Raw genomic sequence first — 20,571 nt, forward strand, 5'->3', positions numbered from 1 at the left:
TACTGTTGCTTGTATAATTGTCAAGATTATTCAATATCTCTAATAAAGGTTTTTGATCACTATAAAAGTAGAAAACTTAAATCTAAGGTCTATATATTCCTTGCCAATCAGAAAAACGGGGGGAAAATGGCCCAAGTTCTAAAGCATCCAAGCTATTTTTAGTTTCTCAAATTTATGTGACATTCCCAAAACTTCAATTATCAAAGAGGAAAAGGAAAAAAAGGGTCAATAAATCCCTCTAGGACATCATTAAACTTTAATAACTTTACTGAGATATAATTCACATACCAAAAAACTCACCCATTTAAAGTGTACAATTCAATAGTTTTTAGTATATTCACAAGGTTGTGCAACCATCACCACAATCCAATTTTAGAGCACTTTTATCACTCCAAAAAGAAACACTGTACCATTAAATTTTAGATGTTACACTAGTATCTAACAGAGAAAAGTGCTTTTCCTAAAACATTCACTTCTATAATTATCAAAAACAAAATTAACCATGGAAGAAATTGAGAAAATGTATTGAAGTTTTCTGGGGAAATGTGAGCTGTGGTCAAGAGCTATTAAGAATGCACAGGCTGAGTTATTTTTTACACTCTTCTAGCACAGAATGAAAATTTCAAGAGCTTCAGTTGAATAAATTAGAAGGGCATACCAAACATGTTCTAGGTGGGTGTGATGCCAATAATTTTCAAGAAGTAATTCAGTATAAGTCTAATAATGCATAAACCAAAGCCAATTTCATTCTATGAAGAATCTTAGGAACTCTACCCTTACTTATTTTATTTTATTTTTATTTATTTATTTATTTTTTTGCGTTACGCGGGCCTCTCACTGTTGTGGCCTCTCCCGTTGCGGAGCACAGGCTCCGGACGCGCAGGCTCAGCGGCCATGGCCCACGGGCCCAGCCGCCCCGCGGCACGTGGGATCCTCCCGGACCGGGGCACGAACCCGTGTCCCCTGCATCGGCAGGCGGACTCCCAACCACTGCGCCACCAGGGAAGCCCCCTTACTTATTTTAAATAAAATAAACCAGCCTGTTTAAAAAAAAGAGAAAAAAGTCTGACTCGTTTGTACATGGATTTCATAGTATCAAATAATCTTTGTTATTTTTATAATGGTTAATTAAATAATTCCTCTTTAAAGGTGTATTTATTTTTGTTACAAAGAATATAATGAAGAGGAAATTAAAATGTGGCTTTGGGTAGCATTTATAGTAGAAAAAACAAAAGTTGAAAGCATCTGTGTGTCACAGCCTTTTTAAAAGAAAAATATTCAAAGTTACTTCAGAAATAATTCATGTTCCCAAGTTTAAAAAAATCCTCTCCGTTCGAAAATAAAATTTCAAATTATTTATGCTGAGCAACCCTGGAAACTAAAAGTTCACAAATGCCAGAAATAACCTGATCATTTGTGAGGTAATTAAAAAAACCACACAGTAAACAGAACTTAAATGTAATTAATCTTAGATCAAACCTGACAAATAAAACTTACAAAGTTCTTTAAATGACCATTAAATTTTAAAATAAATATTTCTGCATGGAAAAGCATTTAAAAGGCATTTTTAACAAGTTATTTATAATGTAACTGTAAAAGTGTAATATTTATTTCTAAATATGATTCTATTATGTTAGAGGAAAAGTTCTTAATGGCAGAGAACATATGGTTGTCTAGAAAGAAAATAAGGGGCAGTGAGGCAGGTTATCTTCACTAAGGGGAAAAAGGTGTGGAAGGAGAGAATACAATAAATTAGAGAAGGCAGAGAGTTATGGAGAACTCTCAGGGTAAAGGATCATGGGGCTAAATCAGAAACACTGAAAAACAGTTTGGCATTATCTTACCAAGTTGAGTGTTCATACAGTATACAACCAAGCAACTCAACTCCTAGGTATATACCTCAGAAAAGCTTCTGCATGTGTGCTTCAGGAGGCACATACAAAAAAGTTCACAGAGGGCTTCCCTGGTGGCACAGTGGTTGAGAGTCCGCCTTCCGATGCAGGGGACACGGGTTCGTGCCCCGGTCCTAGAAGATCCCACATGCCGCAGAGCGGCTGGGCCCGTGAGCCATGGCCGCTGAGCCTGCGCTCCGCAACGGGAGAGGCCACAACAGTGAGAGGCCCGCGTACCGCAAAAAAAAAAAAAAAAAAAAAAAAAAAAAATCCAGTTTCTGCTTTTCTTGAAAATTAAAGATACAGTTACATTGGGCCTACAAGATAAAGCAACAACGGATCAAAATTGAGTTATAGCTGATCTCTTTAGAAGAGCATATACTATCCATACGCCATGGTCCCCTGCTACCGGTTCCTTTATACCCACCAACTTTATTTATTTACTTTAATTGGTTAGCCCTGTGGGCATCAGAGTTTGAGAACTAGGATCTGATCCAACACCTTCATTTTGTGTGGTAACTGAGGCTCTGAATGATTAAGTGACTTGCCTAAGGTTACACAGCTTTGATACGCTAAACCTCAGTGGCCTTTTCGAACACCTTACTATTTTCCACTTTCTACTTCCTCAATTATACATGTTTTAAATGAATATACTGCTCCTGAAAGTAAGGGACTACACGGGAAGGTCAGCAGGCATTAGAACATATTATACGCTCTCATTAATACAGAGGTAGTATGAAATACAAGGACTAAAATAGCTTCTGATTGCCAAGAAATATTTCTTCAACTGAGTTCCCCTAAACTGTGACAAGGACCACTTAAAAAAATAGGGCTTCCTTGGTGGCGCAGTGGTTGAGAATCTGCCTGCCAATGCAGGGAACACGCGTTCGAGCCCTGGTCTGGGAAGATCCCACATGCTGCGGAGCAACTAGGCCCGTGAGCCACAACTACTGAGCCTGTGCGTCTGGAGCCTGTGCTCCGCAACAAGAGAGGCCACGATAGTGAGAGGCCCGCACACCGCGATGAAAAGTGGCCCCTACTTGCCACAACTAGAGAAAGCCCTCGCACAGAAACGAAGACCCAAAACAGCCAAAAATAAATAAATAGGGCTTCCCTGGTAGCGCAGTGGTTGAGAGTCTGCCTGCCGATGCAGGGGACACAGGTTCGTGCCCCAGTCCGGGAAGATCGCACATGCCACGGAGCGGCTAGGCCCGTGAGCCATGGCCGCTGAGCCTGCGCTCCACAACGGTAGAGGCCAGAACAGTGAGAGGCCGGCGTACCACAAAATTAATTAATTAATTAATTTTTCAAAATATACATATATAACAACTTTATTGAGATATAGTTCACATACCGTAGAATTCACCCATTTAAAGTGAATTCAATGGCTTTTAATATATTTACATACTAAACCCCCAACCCATCCAGCCCTAGGCAACCACTAATAATGATAACTTTTTTAAAAAGTCATCGAACCCACTGTACCATTAGTAACAGATAAAATACAAACCCAACATTCTCAATGAATTTGCATTAAGATGTTTGTGTACCCCACATTAGGCATAAGACCCCTAATTAAGAACACAAGAAATGCATTATTATCAGTGAGAGATTAAAAGGTGGATAATAAAGTATACACTTTTCCTCCAACAAGGGAATTAAGTTATTTCAAACTCTAGGGATTATTCTATCTATAGACCACTGGTCTTAAAAGACAAGGGATACTAGACAGCTGCTTAAAACAACAGCTGCAAAGAGTGAGAATATATGATACCTAATGTAATTCTTAAGGCTGGATGTGAATTTGGGGATACAAATCATGTGAGTTATACCCAAAAGTAGTTTTTGAAAGATTGTTTCTTTTTGTAACTGAAAAACAAGCTTCACCTTTGTTTATGGTTAAGTAGCTAATGCTTTGCAATTACTGCAATTCCTTTCAAGAGCCCCACTATGACATTTAAAAATTTCTAAGTCTGGTGCAAAACATGGGAGCAATCACCTAAAAATAAGCATAACAAAATTGTTGAACCCAGTTATCTTAAAACAGTTCAAGTATTACCCTTCTAAATATAGAGGTTTAATTTTGAAAGAATTCCCAGGAACAGGTGGTAACCAATATTGGGTTTAAACTCAGTGTTTTATTTTTTAAATCTTGGTCTAATCCAATTGCAGAAGTTGTCATTTTCAGATTTTTTGCCATTTTGCAGTTATAAAATACTTTCAACAAAATATATCTCACATGTTTAATTGGAAAAATAACGATTACAATCAGTTTTTATGAATTATTAAGATGACAGAGATGCTTTTACTCAGGGTTACATCCTCTTGGGAACCGTTGCCACAATGGCACCAGAAATTATTTCTAAAGGAGTGATGCTGAGAAAGCAAAGAACGATTAAAACAACAATTCCATTCACTGGGATCTAAATTATTAATACATAATTATGCTACCTGATTAATCTTCCAAGACTTTTTGTGAGAGATGGACGTTGTCATCACCTCACTTTATACAGATGAAGAAACAAAGGCATAATTTATTAAAAACTACATGAATTTGTTTTTGAAAGTGATTAGATATCTATTTGTTGGCTACATAATTCTACACCACTAGTTTTAACCAATCAAATCCCAGCATAAGCAGGTAACTTAAAAGACTATAAGAGGGCTTCCCTGGTGGCGCAGTGGTTGAGAGTCTGCCTGCCGATGCAGGGGACACAGGTTCGTGCCCTGGTCCGGGAAGATCCCACATGCCGCGGAGCGGCTGGGCCCGTAAGCCATGGCCGCTGAGCCTGCGCGTCCGGAGCCTGTGCTCCACAACAGGAGAGGCCACAACAGTGAGAGGCCCGCATACCGCAAAAAAAAAAAAAAAAAGACTATAAGAGACACAGTACTGCTCCTCATTGCTTGTGAAATCTCAACTAGTCTTTTTGGCCTGGATATTGCACAATGTTATTAACTGAGTACTTTCAGAATTCCAGTGTAACTTTAGTTCACCTCACAATAAAACTAACAATCTTACAGTTGTCTTGCAGCAAAAACATGCAGGTATCACTATCAAAATGTCCTCATGATTCAGCATCTGAACTACTTGTCAATAACCAAACTCATTAACTCCCCACAAAATCTGTTCCTCCATCTCTTTGTTCCTTGGGGAAGTGAGGGCTGAGGTAGGGTAAGTGACAAAATACTATCTATCCAGTCACTCAGAGCTAAACTAGGAAGCATCCTTAGACTCCTCCTTCTCCTTTAATCCCAAATCTGATCAACAGGTCCAGTCAATTTAATCTCCTAAATATCTGTCAGATTTCCTCTTTGCTATCCTCATTCCTACTACCACAGCCCTGGTGGTTCTGCCTCAGATGGTGGTTCACCTAGATCATTACATGTCTCTTAACCGCTCTCCCTGCCTCCAGTTTTGCCCCCTCCAAACCATCCTCCACACTACAGAACCAGGTCATTGTTTTGAAAGCACCGTTATGACCATGCTGCTCCCTTATTTAAAACCTTTCAGTGGCATCCTGTCACCTATCTAAAGGACAAAGTCCAAGCTCCTTAGCATGTCCTACAAAGCCTTCTACAGTCTAGCCCATTCCTCTCTCTCCCACCTACTCTTCAGTTTAGTCAGCTTATCTCTGTGCATTTATTCACATTGTGCTCTTAAATGGTCTCCTCCAACTCTCATCAAACCTCACTTTACCTGTCTACCTCTTACCCATTGATTAAAACACAAATGAGTTCTTTTCTGGTCTCCCCAGATGTGGTTGGATTTCCCTTCTATGTTCATATCATACCTTTTGCATATCTCTATCATTGCAGTTACATTCTGTAATAATTATCTATGAGTATGTCTATTTCCTCCATTAGAATATGATCTTGTGGTCAAGGAATGTGTCTTATTGATCTTTTTATCCCTGGAATCTAATACAATGTCTGGGAATAATAAACATTCCATAATTATTTAATGAATAAATATCCCTACACTATTTTTAGAACTATACAAAAGCATTTGATACCATTTGCAGTCATAGGTGATAGAAACTTTTGTATCAGGGTAGTTTGATTACTCAAGAAAACTAAAGCAGAGTTGGTGGTGCCCTGACTCACTGCCCCTGAGCAAAAAAATGAAGGAAGTTTCTATCACTCAAACGAATTGCTATGGGCACAGTTATGGTCACAGTTACAACAAAAACCTTTCATCCAGTCATTCAAGAAATAGCTTGAGGGACTTTTATGAGCTGGGCCCTTTCTAGACATTGAGGAACAAAACAGATAAGGTCACTGCCCTCAAGGTGCTATTATTCTAATGGAAGGAGATAATCAATAATCAAATAAGCAAGATAACTTCTGATGGTGATAAACGTGTTTCTCTGAGTTCTGGGAGCTGCTGTAGCAAATTAATCAAACCTGAGGAGGGGGACGTGGGAACCTCCAATTTGTAGCCAAATCTGAGAGAAGTTTGGGTATCTGGGGACCTAACTAGTTGTGATTGGCATCTGAAGTGGTATGGGAGCAGTCTTGTGGGACTAAGCCCTTAACCTCTGGGACCTGACACTATCTCCAGGTAAACTGTTAGATTGAGTTAAACGGTAGGACACCCAGCTGGTGTCACAGAGAATTGTGGGGACCCCGCATATTTGGTTTTTCCCTACACAGGAAAAAGACAAACTTGTGGAAAACTGAATTTTTCCAGTACGAATGGTACCTATTAGTTTATGCCTATGGAAAAGTCTTCTTGTTTAATAGGATATGAACATCAAAATCCTTGAGACAATATCTCGGAAAGTATACAATGACCACAACACTCAAAAGTACAAGAAGTAGAATCCTATTACTCATTTAACAAAATCTGTTGAGGGCCTACTCTGAACAAATTATGAATAGGTTTGCTGAGCCAGCGCAGGAAACTGGATTAATTCATCAATTAAACTGAAGGGATCTGAGAAGAGTGGTTCAATCAACCCCTCACTTTACAAACAAAACTGCAGCCCAGAGGAAGAAACTGCTGTTCCTCCTAAACTGGAAGATGAGAGAATCATGCCCTAGTTTACCCCAAGGACATACTATGAATAGCCAAAGATTTTCATTAACAACATAAACCAACAGTTTTTAATGAAATGTTATGTGGGCAGTAGATTAATGTATTATGCTAAGAAAAATGTAATATTTATGTAAAGCCCTTGATATGATATAGTGCTTTGCACAGGGTAGATGCTCAATAATGGTAGCTATTACTTCCAGCTATATGGTCTTTGGAAGGCTGAGTGCATGATGTCTACCTGGCATCAACCGCTTGACTAAATTGATAATAGAGCCACATGACTTCTAATCTAATTCAAACATTTGATTTTCCACATGGAAAACGTGAAATCTAAAAGGGCTAAATGACCTGCAAAGCCAGCCACAGTGAGAGAGACAGAGCCAAGACCAAACCCTGAATCCCCAGTCCGGGTTCCATTACATGCCAGAGGTATAAAGTTTAGCTATAAGGTTATGTTCAAAGTTTTATAAGAAGGTAATAAGAACAGAGCTGCTATACCTGACTTTTTTCAATCCTTTCATTAAAGTCATCATTGAGCTATGATTTTGATATAAGAATCAACAAAGCATATTGGGAATATAGCCTTAGGAGTTAACAATGAAACAACAGTCTTGGTAATGCAGTTCTATCACGGACACCTGATAAATGGATAGGCTACCGGAGCAGCTGTTTTATGTGCCGAAGTAGAGAGACTACAAGCAGAACAGAAATACAACAGAGAAAACACTTAAAATGTGACAACAGCTGTGGGTCATTAAGAAACTGAGATCAAGTCTTTTGGCATACAGCAACAACAGAATGGTTTGTTTTAAGTAAAGACCAACCGGGAGTCTAATAAAAACACTGGGAGACCCAGACTAAAAGCCACAATGCGGGAAGAGTTGTAGTAAGCAATCCAAAAGTTTTCCCTTTCACGAAGAGTGGAAAGCCCAACCGTAAACTTTCAGGTCCTTTTGCATATGAGATCAGGATGCCCTCCCCCTTCCCCCCATAAAGATAAAAAAATAATCTCTGTATGGAGGGAAAAAGGGGCAGGGCATAGAGGGGAATCCAATTTATTTGTGGTGAATTAAATTCAACTCAACAAATATTTCCTGAAAACTCTACTATGTGTAAAACATTGTGAAAGATGCTTGCCTTGCCTCAAAGACCTCAGAATTATATGGTAGAAGGGAAGAGAATGGGGTTCACCGAAGTACCCAAGGAGGAACAGAAGCTCTCTAAGAGAGGTTCCAGTCAGGTCTATAGATTCAAAGGGGTAAAGAGGACTTCGAGACTCAGAAAAGGTTTCACGGGAGAAGTGAGGGAGACGGTAGGCGAGTGGGTGAACGTTCGGACCATCGGGAGAGGTCAACTCCCAGTTCCCTCCCAACTGCCCGCCTCCTCACGCGCTTGGCGGGCGCCCTGCGCACCCTCTCCCGCGGGGCAGGCAGCAAGGCTCCCGAGCAGCCCACCCCGCCCCGGTTCTCCCCTGCCATTTCTCACCTCGGAGGCTTCCAAATTCCTCCTCTGTCTGAAGACAGGAGAAAAAGCTGACAGCAAAGAGCCCCAAGGCGGGCGACCGAGGCGTGCTGTCAGCTCAGTAGCTTGAGCCTGCCGCCAGGCCGCACCCCCATGGTAACGCCGCCAAGCGCCGGTTCGAACGCCCGCGCCGACGCCAGCGCGCTGGCAGTACAGCACCGTTCACCAATGGGTATCCAGGGAACTCGTGGACGTGGGCCGCCTTCTCTTCTAGAAGACCAATCAGGGAACTAATGAAACAGTGGGCGTATCTCTCAAGTTCAGTCTTTCGGTCTTTCAACCAATTACTCCACTTAAGTGAAGATCTCGCGATGTTCTAAGCGAGAGAACCTCACCTTAGAGGCGGGTCCAGAATCCTAATGCCCGGAGCTGTTGGTCGCCCAAAGCGCAATGGAGCTCTCCGGATTGGTCGACGTACCCCAGGTCTCCGTTCAAGGCCCGCCTCCTGCCTGCTTCCACTTCGGAAGGTGAGTAAACCTTAGGGAGGGACCACTGGCTTTAGTTCTCCGCGGCGGAACTGAGGCTCGGAGATATGGGAGTTTGCGGTTGACTAATCTCCCGTCGCTGTAGGGTCAGAGGTGGACGTTCCTTCCTCCAAGCTGGCAGTGGGGCGTGGTTAGGTTAGGCCCCAGACGCTCGCAGGACCTCAGTTTTTCTATATGCGTAGGGAGAAGGGATCAGTGGCCCAGCGAGCTTTGCTTGCCCGCATGCAAGTGGTGATCGGGTGGGTCGTCGGAAGCCCAGAGTTCCGTGTGTAGGGCCCAGCGACTCGAGGTCCATTCCTTCCCCTCCTTGGGCCTCAGTTTTAACATTGTTGTTACCTTTTAAGCCCTGCGTACTTTCCAAAAGAGGTTTTATATTTTCTAATAGCTTCATTTATTGAATGGATAATATCGTGGCAATTATAGTAGAAGTAAAGAAAGTCACACGAGAGTCCCACTACCTAAAAAAATAACTTCCTTTTTCCTTGTTGTGGCTTGGTTTGGACCTTATGTATTTATTATATCTCCTAAGGGGAAAATATATGCATGACAAATTAAAATAAACTGAATGCAATCAAATAGGCAAATGTAGCTAACGTAGAGGCTGAGAGCAGTGATGTTGGGAGACAGGCAGATCTGCTTTTGAGTCACTACTCAGACACATGTCTGAGCTGTAAATTCCTTTTTCCTCTTCTGAAAACCGTCAGTAGTGCCTCGTGGGGTTGTTGTGAAGATTAAGTGAAATAACAAAGGTAAAGCACTTGGCACAATGCCTGACAAGTAGTAACTCTTCCAAAAATGATAGCTATTATCTTCATAATAGAAACAAGCAAATATACTAGCCAATGGAGCCAGCAGATGTACTGTAACTGAGTACCCAATTTAGTTCAAAACTTGTCAGTTAAATAACTAATAATTCAGGAAGCAATACATTCTTCAAAAGAGTGGAATTTCTTCCTAGTAGCTATATCAAGAGGAATTTATCTTGTGGGGCCATCAGGGATATACATGGTGTGATCACCGGTAGTTTTGCAGAAAATGTGAAAAGCCATTTCTTGATTCAACTGTCAATAAAAGCTAAGAGCATGCCCTTAAAACATAACATAGAGAAGCTTTCTGATAATCTTGTATGATAACAGGGGTAAGCGACACTCGTATATTCAGTACGTCTGTGTCAGACCCTACATATACATTATTTCTTTTAAACTCTACAGCAACCGTGAATAGTAGGTTGTTGTTTCCTTGTTTGTAAGATGAGGAAAGTGAGGCCTAGAATAGTTAAGTATTTTGCTCAAAGTAAGACACTGTTAAATTAGGGAGCTAAGTCTCACTGTGAAGCCAGCCATGCTTCTGTGTTGTGCCGTGCTGTTTCTGACTGAAAGAGGATGAAAATACTTAGAATACCAGATGTACAAGCAGCTTTACCCAAATGGAGGGAGGTGGGCTGCAGAGATACCTACAGTGGAAGCAAAATCTTTCTCTAACAGGTAATTTCAGCCTTGGGAAATGAAGAGATGGGATGAGGTGATCACTGAACTCTAGACGCATGTGTCCATTTACTTCGTGGGTAGTCTATCGCACTTCAAATTCAACTTGTCCCAAACAGGAATCATTTGCGTACATTCTACTCCTACTTCTACCTAGTCACTCAAACCAAATACCTCTCCCTTTCCCTCTCCCTTGGACAGTGAAACAGCAAATAGTGTTGATTTTCTCTTTGAGACCTCTCAAATTCATCCCTTCCTCTCCTTTCTCACTGCGTCTGCCTTAATTTGACTCTGTATCATTTGTCATCTGGACTGTTTGCAACAGGCTTGTAACTGGTTGGCCTCCTTACCTTCTAATTCTTTCTCCACTTTCATTGCTGTCAGAATGTCTCTGTAAAATGTCAACCTAACCATATTACAGCCATGTCCAAAACCAGTCCAAGGCTCCTCATTGCCTACGGGATAGAAACTAAGTTTTATCAATGGCATGTCATCTTGTGCTTGAGGGTCTTTGCTCACACTCCTCCCTTGGCCTGGAGTGCCCCTTGCCACCTTTATTCTGCTTGGTTAACTCCTAGTCATCCCTCAAAATCCTTATGGCGTACCCCTTGACCTAAAGATATCACCCCTTCTTTGCTACATTTACATCTTACACATACCCTTGTGAGGCAAAAAACACATTTGGTAACTTGTCTGTTTAAACATCTTCCACTTTCACTAGTATTCAGCTTCCCATCTACTCTTCAATCCTGTTACCACTGCCTGTCGCATGGGACACACTCAACAGACATTAGATGAGCGAATGAATCCTTTCAGGCTCTAGTATTAGAATTCCCCATGTTGGCTTTCCAGAATTGTACAGCAGATGGCACTAATAGGCCATTTAACAGATCTCCTTCACTAGAAATGATTTTTGTCCCAACCTTGTCTGACTTGGCTTCATCCTAGAAGCCAATATTCTTGTCATTACAGGTGAAATCTCCTGTTTCCTCCCTCAGCCAAATAGCAAAGATAGCAAGATGACTCAGCAGCTTGGTCTCTGAGAAAAGAGTGGCAGATGCCCAGGGAAAGGTGCAGTTGAGGGAACATTTTCTTTGTCAATTTATGGTAGTTGGGAGCTTTTTTCTTTCTTTCTTTTTAGTTTTATCTTTTTGCTATTGTTATAAGAGAGAGCTTTATTCAAAGATGGGAGCCTCATTTCTGTCCACTCCTTTCAGAGACACAAAGTTTAGGGGCCTTAGACTACACTTTACCCCTCCAGGGTTGTCTCTGGGTACCAAGACCTTCATCTATACCACCCTCCAACTAAAACCTCTTCTGTGGCAAGGAGTCCAGTTAGACAACTTTAAAATCCTCCATATGAATCTAGATCAAAGGGTGGGAATTCTGGAACTGGAAATGATTTTATAAATCATTTTCGTGTCCTCTCTCAGGGCCACTTGTGCCCTAAGTCCTGCTCTTTCACAGTAAGCAAAGCAGTATAAAGGGGAAAAAATACAGATTTTGGAGTTAGACTTACTTGAATTCAAATCTCAGCATTCACAGACCAGCTATGCCTTTGGGCAAGTATTTTAAACTTTCTGAATCTCAGTTTCCACATCGTAAACTGGAGATAATAATGCTTATTGTGAAGAGTTGTCTTGAGCATTAGAAAAGATACACGTGAAGAACCTTGCACAGGGTAGATGCTTAATTGATAACATGGTGGGATGAAATACTGTTTCTGCTAGAGGGATTTTACACTAGGAGGAACAAGTCGGGGGGTAGGATTTGGAGAGCTCTTTCTGTCTGTAAAGGTACATTTATGAGGGCTTTGAGGGTTGAACTATGCTTGCAGTAGCACTCTGATTAATTTGATGAAAATATTGGAACACAGCACATCAGTAGAGCCATTTATCTGTGAATTATTTTTTGGCACCTAAGTCCTGAACCTCGTATCTATAGAGAAAGCCAAGAGTATTTTTCGTTAGCTTCTGGAACCTTCTGATGACATTGAGGGTTTTTTTGTTCAGTTTTTTTTAACCACCTAAGGCACTTTGCCACTTTTCTGAAGTGTGAATTGCCTGCTGTCAGCCTGGAGTTCTCACCTCCGCAATCCTGGCTGCAGGCATCTTTGCATATTAGACGCTGTGTTCTTTAACCCCTGAGGTTTGAATCCACTCAGAGTTTGTGCGTGCCAGAACGTGTGTGTGTGCGTGTGTGTGTGTGTGTGTGTGTGTGTATGTGTATGTGTGTGTGTGAGGGAGAGAGAGAGAAATCTGGCTACTTTCAAACCCCAGGACAGTTTCAGCTCCGTGGTCTCCAGAAAAACAGAAAGCCTCCAACAATAGCTCCATTGACTTTTATGTAAATGGCACTCCTCAGGAAAACACTGGGCTATTTCCCAAAGTCCCAGAACGTACCCTGAACATTTGTTTGAGTGGGAGGTGGGGAGACAGTTCTGTTGAGTCAATGAACATCTGTTGAGAGCTGCTGTGCTGGGTCCCAGGAGACAGCTCATAGTCTGGCTCTTCCCTGCCAGAGGTACAGACAGAGATTTACCATACTAGGCGTGCGTGCTTGTGGTGGCTTTGTACTGTGTCCACTTAGCTGAGCTGGAACTGAGTTTCCCAGGATTCCCTTCCTGTATGGTTCCAGTTGGGGTTGACCTCAAGAAAATTTTGTGCAAGATTTGGAAAACTGAAGTGAAGTAGCAGCCAGTACACTGTGAAGGACACCGGGCATGGTGGCATAACTTTTGACCCTGACCTGCTGGCTCACCTTGGTTGTGCAGGACAGCACCCAGGCCTGCAGCCCCCCAACTCCTGCTGAATCTCCTCCTTCAGCTGCTCTGAGAGTCCTAGGCTAGATGAATGTTCAGCTCTGTGGCAAAGGGCCCTTGCTTCTCCTGCAACTCACTGGAGTCAGTGAGCTTGGAGACAGTGAACAGAAGTCAATTTGTTCTCACAGGTTCCAGTTCTTTCTCTCCTCCACAGCCAGCTTTCCTTCCCAACCGCTGGCCTCCCCGACTTACAGAGACTTCAGGCCTAACACCAGATGCAGAAGTGACAGAGTTGTGTGGACTTCTCCATCAACTTCCTAATTGGACAAGGTCTAATCCCTATACTAAATTCTTACTTTACTGTGCTCATAGTGTTCTGTTTCTCTTATCAAACCCTACAGTAGAAGATTATTCAAGCCATGTTAAAGGCCCAGAAGATGGCATGATTAGAAGCCAGAAGGCTTCACAGGAGAGGTGACATCTGAGTTGTTGCTGAAAGGATGAGGAGGTGGTTAAATGGATGGGGAAGGAAGGAGAAATTCTAGAGGACAGCTGGCTCAAGCCAAGCAATTGAAGGGCAAATAGGAGTTCTGCCTTTCTGTCCTCTCTGTGGGTGCAGAGCATAGAGAGAAAGTGAGCATCTATCTGATCCTAGCTCTTCTTGTTGCATCAAGATGAACTGTTGGTCAGTCTGCTTCTTAGATGTGGTCACTGCTGAATACTGGTATCTACTGAGATACATTTTTGCTGGGTGCACCCCTGTCAGTAACCTAAGCCTCCTCCCCATAGGAGAATATTGGCCTGCTCCCCTCTCCCCAGTAGTTCCACATGGCCACCCCAGGCCTGTCTTTCTTGGCCCACCCTCCCATGCAGCAACTTTGTTTCCTCATGCTGTATTGGCGATAGCAGTGGTGTGGAGGGAGGACACTGTGCCCACTAGTCTGGGATCCCTAAGCTTATTGAGGGGTTCCAACATCCATTCCATGGGACTCCACTCGAAGCAGGGGCAAGGTGCCCTATACCTATAACTTGCTAATACTTTCTGAGCATCTTGATAGGAAAGCATGGGATCAGGTACCTGTTTCAGCCTAAACCTGGAACCAGTCATTTGAAATCTTGCTTCACGAGTTCTTTGGTGACAGGGTTCCTTCTGGCTTCCAGAGTAAGGAACGTTCTCAGCATAAATGGGGAGACCAGGGAAACAGAACACCATATTTAGTAAAAGCCTGATACCAGTTTACATATGAATTTTAAACTCAAAAAGAACCATACTTTACATAGTTATGAGCCATTCTTTTTCCACTGAAAATCTTTTTACAAGCAGCACATTTGACTCTACCTCACTTTTTTAAAGGCCTCATAATCTTCCATCATATAGATGAAATACTGTACTTATTTAACCATTCCCATATTGATGGATATTTGTTTCTGCCCTTTTTTTCTTTTGTGTGTGTGTGTGTGTGTACATCTTAAACATGTATTTGTATATGTCAGTATGCCTAGAATTGGAATTCCTGGGTCTAAGGGAATGTGCATTTTATGTTTTGATAATTATTACCAAATTGTCCTCCTAAGGGGATATGCTAATTTAATCTCCCACCACCAGTAAATGAGAGCACAGACCATTTCGAAAACCCATTTTGAGATTATTTCCAATCCTTAAAAACTCTCATTACAGGTATAGAAAGGTTTGGAAAGGTCACAGTGTTGGGTGTGCTTGGTTTTTTGAGTAAGGAACCACTGTTCTCTAGAGTAACATTACCATCTGTTGGTAGCCCTGAGAACTGCCCTGGAACAGGTTGTGATTTGGGTCTGATTTTTATGCCTTTGACAAATGCAAGCTCATCTTGATTGAGCACCAACAAGGGGGCCATGGAGACCATCAGCGTCTACTCCCGCCACACTTTTAGCATCAGCTCTGCCACCTATGAGCACCAGCTCCTTCTTTGGCCCTAGAATCTTGGAGATGAGACCCTCCGACTCGGGCCTCTCCCTGCCGGGGCCACTCTCTCAGGCCTCCGCTGCATTTGAGACACCTGGTTTTCTTTCAGTTCTGCTGTCTCACCTCAGAACCTTTGCCCATGCTGTTCCCTCTACCTGGAACACATCTTCTCTCCTCTTTCCCTTTGACAGCTTACCTTCTACTCATCCTTTACTCCTCTGCTCAAACATCCCTTCTTCCAGGAAGCATTCCTTGATCCCTCAGTCAGGGTTAAGTTACCAATCACACATTTCCCCTTTGGAGCACATACCTTATTGGCAATTATTTTTAAATTTGCTTAACTATTTGATTAAAGTCTGCCTCTTCCACTAGAATATAAACTATATTCTATATTCTTGTGAGGGCAAAGGCCAAGCACAGTACTTGGTACATAGTAGGTACTCAACAAATATTTGTCGAGTGAACAAATGGTACAGGTTTTTCTTTTGCAGGGCTTCACATAAAGGATCTTCCATATTTTTTGTTACTTTGATTACATGTCCTCCTTCAGATGATGAATTCTTTTTTCACTTCTGCAGATATTCCTACTCCCTTCCTGTCTTTCGTTGTTGTTGACATTTTTTTCTGAAATGGAAAAAAGGCTAAATGGAAAAGACTAAAAAAGTCTGTCTTCACTGTCTTTCTGATTATAAAAATAATAAATGTTCTCTGTAAAATTTCAAATAATACAGATATATATGGAGCAGAAAATGGAAGTCTCCCCATAATCTCATCCCCCCAGAAAACAGGATTAATGATGTGTATCCTTCAGACATTTTTCTGTGCATAATGAAATGTATTGAGATTACATTCCAAGCACTGTTCTAAAGCACTTTACAAAAGTTAAGTCATGTAATCCTCATAGCAGCTCTTTAGAGTAGAGCTATTACTATCCTGTCTTACAGCTGTGGAAACAGGCTTAGGAGCTAATCACACAGTGAATAAGTGGCAGAGCCAGAACTTGAACCCAGGCTCCAGGTTCACACTCTTGACTACTCTGCCAGTTCACTTCTGATGGGGTAGGAAAGAGACTTTCTACCATGTGTTCCCCTTTATATTTTGAGTTTTGAACCATGTGAATGTATAACATTCCAAAACGGATAAAAGATTGAAAAAAAATTAATAATAAATTTTTAGTACACTAAGCTACCCTTTCTAAGTGACCCCTCTGAGCCATCAGAAACCACATTGTTGGGGTCTCTTTGCTCCAGAGACTCAGGTTGGAGGCTGAGGGAAATGGGATTGTGAATTTGATGATAATATTGTACTGCATCTCTCCCATTCCCCGTACCTCTCCAGTTTCAGGGGGGTTGCTTCTGAGGATCTCCAGTCTCTACATACACATGCCAGCCCTGTTTTAGCTGGGAGACCTAGAGGAATTGGGATAGAGCTACACTAACAGGTAGGGACCAAGGTCCTGCAGTTACACACAAAGGCCTGTCTCAGCAGACCAGCTGACCACACAAAGGCCTGTCTCTGACACCTGGTTTCCCCCCATTGGTTCTCAGCATGCTGCCTCTGTCTATAGGTGATGAGGTCACTGTTAGCTGGTCTGTGCTACTCCGCAGCACCAGAGTGCTGCCCGCCAGTATGGATCTTCCCGTTTTGTGTAACTTCGAACATCTTTTTTGTTACGCCTTCAGATAGACCATGGCCCTGAGAGCATGTGGCTTGATCATCTTCCGAAGATGTCTCATTCCCAAGATGGACAACACTGCAATTGAGTTTCTACTGCTGCAGGCATCAGATGGCATTCATCACTGGACTCCTCCCAAAGGTGTGAGGCCAGAGGGGCGGGCTTTGGGGAAATGCCAAGCACTATGCAGAAATCCACCCTGCCAGGCACCCTGCTAGGCTTGCTTCCCAGTGATTGTGTAGCAGGAGGGGGTGGGGTGGGCAAGAGCTCTTGATCCTTTCTACATACAAAGTCTCCATGCCAGGCCAGAGAAGAACTGGAAATAGAACTCTGTGGCTGAATTCCAGGGCAGAAGCAAGACCTGGTTTTCTTTCCTTTTTTTTTTCCTCTTCTCCGCGCCATGCAGCATGTGGGATCTTAGTTCCCGACCAGGGATTGAACCCGTGCCCCCTGCAGTGAAAGCACGGCGTCTTAACCACTGGACTGCCAGGGAAGTCATAACACCTGGTTTTCTTGCATCAGTCACCAGAGCCTCTGTGGTGAACGGCTGGGTAGGGGAAGAGGCACTGGGCTGGGAATTGAGGACCTTGGGGTCAAGTTATTATTGGGCTACAGGTCAGGAGCCCATAGTGAACAGCCCCCAGACAGAAGGGAGCAAGTGGGGTCGGGGAGGGGTGAACAAGACTCCAAGGTTGGAAGAAAACAAGGAAGTGGGAATAGGAAATAAAATTTCCACATTCAAGTTTCACTGAGGAGAAACAAGGTGAAAAAAAAGAGAAGTGTCACAGATACTATGAATAGGAATATTCACACTTGCCTCCTGATCACCAGAGTCACACTGCACGGTCCCTCTCGCTGAAAGATTTCAAAGGACCTCTCTGAATTTTTCCCTGCTTGGGCCTGGGGGAGAAGTTACCCTGTTAACACCGATGGGCAGAGTGCTGAATAGATGCTGCTGGGCAGGGTGTGCTCAGAGACTCCCACACAGTTCTGAGGGAAGGTCGGGCATCCTGGATCAGCATCACCTGTCTCACCACCAGCATCCCTCCCACCTTCCTCCCCTGGTGCATTACCTACCTGTCTTTGTGTCCGTGGCTATATGAGGTGCTATACAGAGAAAATTCGCTAGCAGCTGTGAATGAAAATGGGCTTTTAAGTCCAAGCTCCTGGCTGCTTTCTGTGGGAGCTGTGCAGCAGCAGCTGACTCAGGGCAGTGCTCTGAGGACCGCTGGGAAGGAGGAGGCTAGGATGTAGCCCTGTCTTTGAACTAAGAAGAGAACAGCTAAGAATTCCTGCTCTCTATGAGCTCCTGAACCAGCAGGCCCCCAGCAACTTGCTGGAGCCATGTGTTGACCGAGGCTGCCAGACCCCTCTCAGGCCTTCTTGGCACCCCCTGGGCAAGCTGAGAACTTGCAGGGAGGGCTTGAGGCAAAGCTGAGGGCTGCTCGCAGTCTGCAGAGCTTCAAGTTCTCTTACAACAGTTTCTTGGCAGTTGTCTGATTGGGTTTGGGCCTTGCCAACAAATTTTCTTAGAACTGGCTCTCAGCTTGTCCTTAGTCTAAGTTCCCATGAGGACTTTCCCTATGAAACTGGAAACTGGCCTTGCTCAGTTAGAAAGATGAAAACAATTTGGAAGAGCCTTGATAGCTACTTGGAAACAGCTGCTGCCGGTGCCTCGGTGCAGGGTTCGGAGACAGACCGTTGGCCCTGGGACTTCAGAGACCAACTGCAGACAGTGTTAAGTCTTCACTGTGCATTGTAGGTGAAGTGCTCCCTCTTCAGCCAGCTCCCACCTGGCAAGAAAGGACTGCCCCTCTTTGGGAAAATCACGTTAAGGTGTCCCAGGGAAGGGTCTCCCTGAGAATATGGGATGAAGAGAACTCCAAAGAAAAATAAAGTAGAGGTCTGAGGGAGGCTGTCTCTCTCACCATCGAAGGGCAGTATTCTAGACCAGACTTGCCAAATACATGTTTTGTTTCACTCTCTGTAGAGAAGATGGGGTGGGGAAGAGGGATTGCCCAGACACCACAGAGCCAGACACTGCCTGCCCTGTACCCCATCCCTAGGCATGTTAGAATATTGCCAAAGCTTAGCAACACCTAGAAAAGTCGCCAGAGACCCCAGCTTTAAATCATCTGACCTGGAAAATCCAGCTTTGTTGAAGATTATATCCACCTCCTCTTCTTTTCTCCTAACCAGGCCATGTGGAACCAGGAGAAAGTGACTTGGAAACAGCCCTTCGGGAGGCTCAGGAGGAAGCAGGCATAGAAGCAGACCAGCTGACCATCATTGAGGGATTCAGAAGGGAGCTCAATTATGTGGCCAGGGAGAAGCCTAAAACCGTCATCTACTGGCTGGCGGAGGTAAAGGACTACGACGTGGAGGTCCGTCTCTCCCACGAGCACCAGGCCTATCGCTGGCTGGGGCTGCATGAGGCCTGCCAGTTGGCTCAGTTCAAGGAGATGAAGGCGGTGCTCCAGGAAGGACACCAGTTTCTCTGCTCCACAGTGGTCTGAACTGACCGGATCAGGGTCTTTTGCCTCCGTAGGATCCTTGAGGGTTTCTGAGGTGAACTACCTTTGCTTCCAGGGAAGCCTGTGCTGGTCTTTGGCTCATTATAGCAGATTGCAGACAGGCTGGTAAAATCAGCTGAGGACCCTCAGAGAAGAGCAAGCAAAAATCTCAGCTGGGTGGAAAGGAAGGGAAAGGAGTTTAAAAAAAAAAAAAAAGGCCAAGCCCAGTGAGTGCATCCTTATACTTTATGAATAAACCTCAAGCAGCTTATCTCTCCTTCTAACCTGCTGTATTTATTTCATGGGCTCTTGCCTTGGGTGGGGAGAAAAGCTAGAGTTAATCAGAGCTCTGACCTTAGCTGGAGGGAATCCTGTGTCCAAGCACTGTACCCCAGAGAAGCTGAGGGACGGAGTCAGAATCAGAGAGACCCAACGCTACCGGGTGGCTCTCCTGCCTCTGGACCTCCAAGCACCCTCACCCCACCCCACCGGTGTACCTGAGACGTAATGACTTGCAGCGGACAGGATATACAAGCGAGTGGGACTGGAGCGCAGGAATGGAGTCTGCTATACAATACGGCCCACCGTATCCGCGGATATCAAGGGCCGAAGGTGGGACTCAAACATCCTCAGAATTTGGTATCCTCAGTGGGTCCTCAAACCAATCCTCCGCGGATAACGAAGGACGATTGTACTCGCTAATGTATCATTCCCTGGCACCAGGCACATACGTTATAGGTTCTCAGTAAATATTTCCTAAGGTAATTCGAGACCCAAGGAACATTGGAACAAATCCCCAGTCACAACAGGGAAAGGAAGGACAGGCAACCCTGGGCCATCAGGTCAGTGACACATACACTCCAACCTCCCAGCCCAGTCCTGACTCCCAGGGTCAGCGTGGTTGTCAGCATGACTGAGGCCACTGGCAAGGGGCAGGCCTGAGCCTGGGGGGCTCAGCTGGGCCACCCGGCAGCCCTGTCACTACCCCGTGCATTCCTCGCCTGCCGCTGCCTTCCCCGCCTTTAGCAAGCCCTCATCATTGGCATTTCTCTGTTCCCACCTGCTCCCTTTTTCCACAATTCAACTGTAAGATCCAGAGCCGCAAGAGCTGGGTCTCAGCCCTCTTTCCCCTTGCTACTAGGGCTCAAGGAATGCAGGGCAGGTGTTAGATCCTACAGCCCTTCCAGGAGCTGTTAGCAGCTGGATTCATGTGGATTTCATTAGAGGGTTGTTGCCCAATGAAGTGCAGAAGCTTGGATG

At 43.9% G+C, this 20,571-nt stretch overlaps 2 protein-coding genes across 3 annotated transcripts in view; one reads left to right on the plus strand and one right to left on the minus strand.

Annotated features, from left to right (window-relative positions):
- The window catches only part of KIF24 (kinesin family member 24), a 71,676-nt gene extending 52,685 nt beyond the window's left edge, over positions 1–18,991 (minus strand). Inside the window, exon 1 of the mRNA XM_060014901.1 lies at positions 17,876–18,991. The gene's annotated coding sequence lies outside the window, so the exon portion shown is untranslated. The remainder of the gene's footprint in view (positions 1–17,875) is intronic.
- Positions 8,800–19,603, plus strand: NUDT2 (nudix hydrolase 2). Of its 2 annotated transcripts, none has more exons than XM_060014906.1 (3): positions 8,800–8,918; positions 16,806–16,939; positions 18,998–19,603. In XM_060014906.1, the coding sequence occupies exons 2-3, from the start codon at positions 16,813–16,815 to the stop codon at positions 19,312–19,314; spliced, it is 444 nt and encodes a 147-aa protein (XP_059870889.1). In that variant the 5' UTR covers positions 8,800–8,918; positions 16,806–16,812; the 3' UTR covers positions 19,315–19,603. The 2 variants fall into 2 exon arrangements, with proteins under 2 accessions (XP_059870889.1, XP_059870888.1); XM_060014905.1 differs by lacking the exon at positions 8,800–8,918 and adding an exon at positions 10,246–10,420.
- Positions 19,604–20,571: the final 968 nt, after the last annotated feature.

The sequence above is a fragment of the Delphinus delphis genome, chromosome 6 (assembly GCF_949987515.2).
Source record: "Delphinus delphis chromosome 6, mDelDel1.2, whole genome shotgun sequence".
Classification (NCBI taxonomy): domain Eukaryota; kingdom Metazoa; phylum Chordata; class Mammalia; order Artiodactyla; family Delphinidae; genus Delphinus; species Delphinus delphis.

Coding starts and splice junctions, on each gene's coding strand:
- NUDT2 (XM_060014906.1), top strand. CDS start 16,813: ATGGCCCTGAGAGCATGTGGCTTGATCATCTTCCGAAGATGTCTCATT. Junction 16,940..18,997: donor TCACTGGACTCCTCCCAAAG/GTGTGAGGCCAG, acceptor TCTCCTAACCAG/GCCATGTGGAACCAGGAGAA.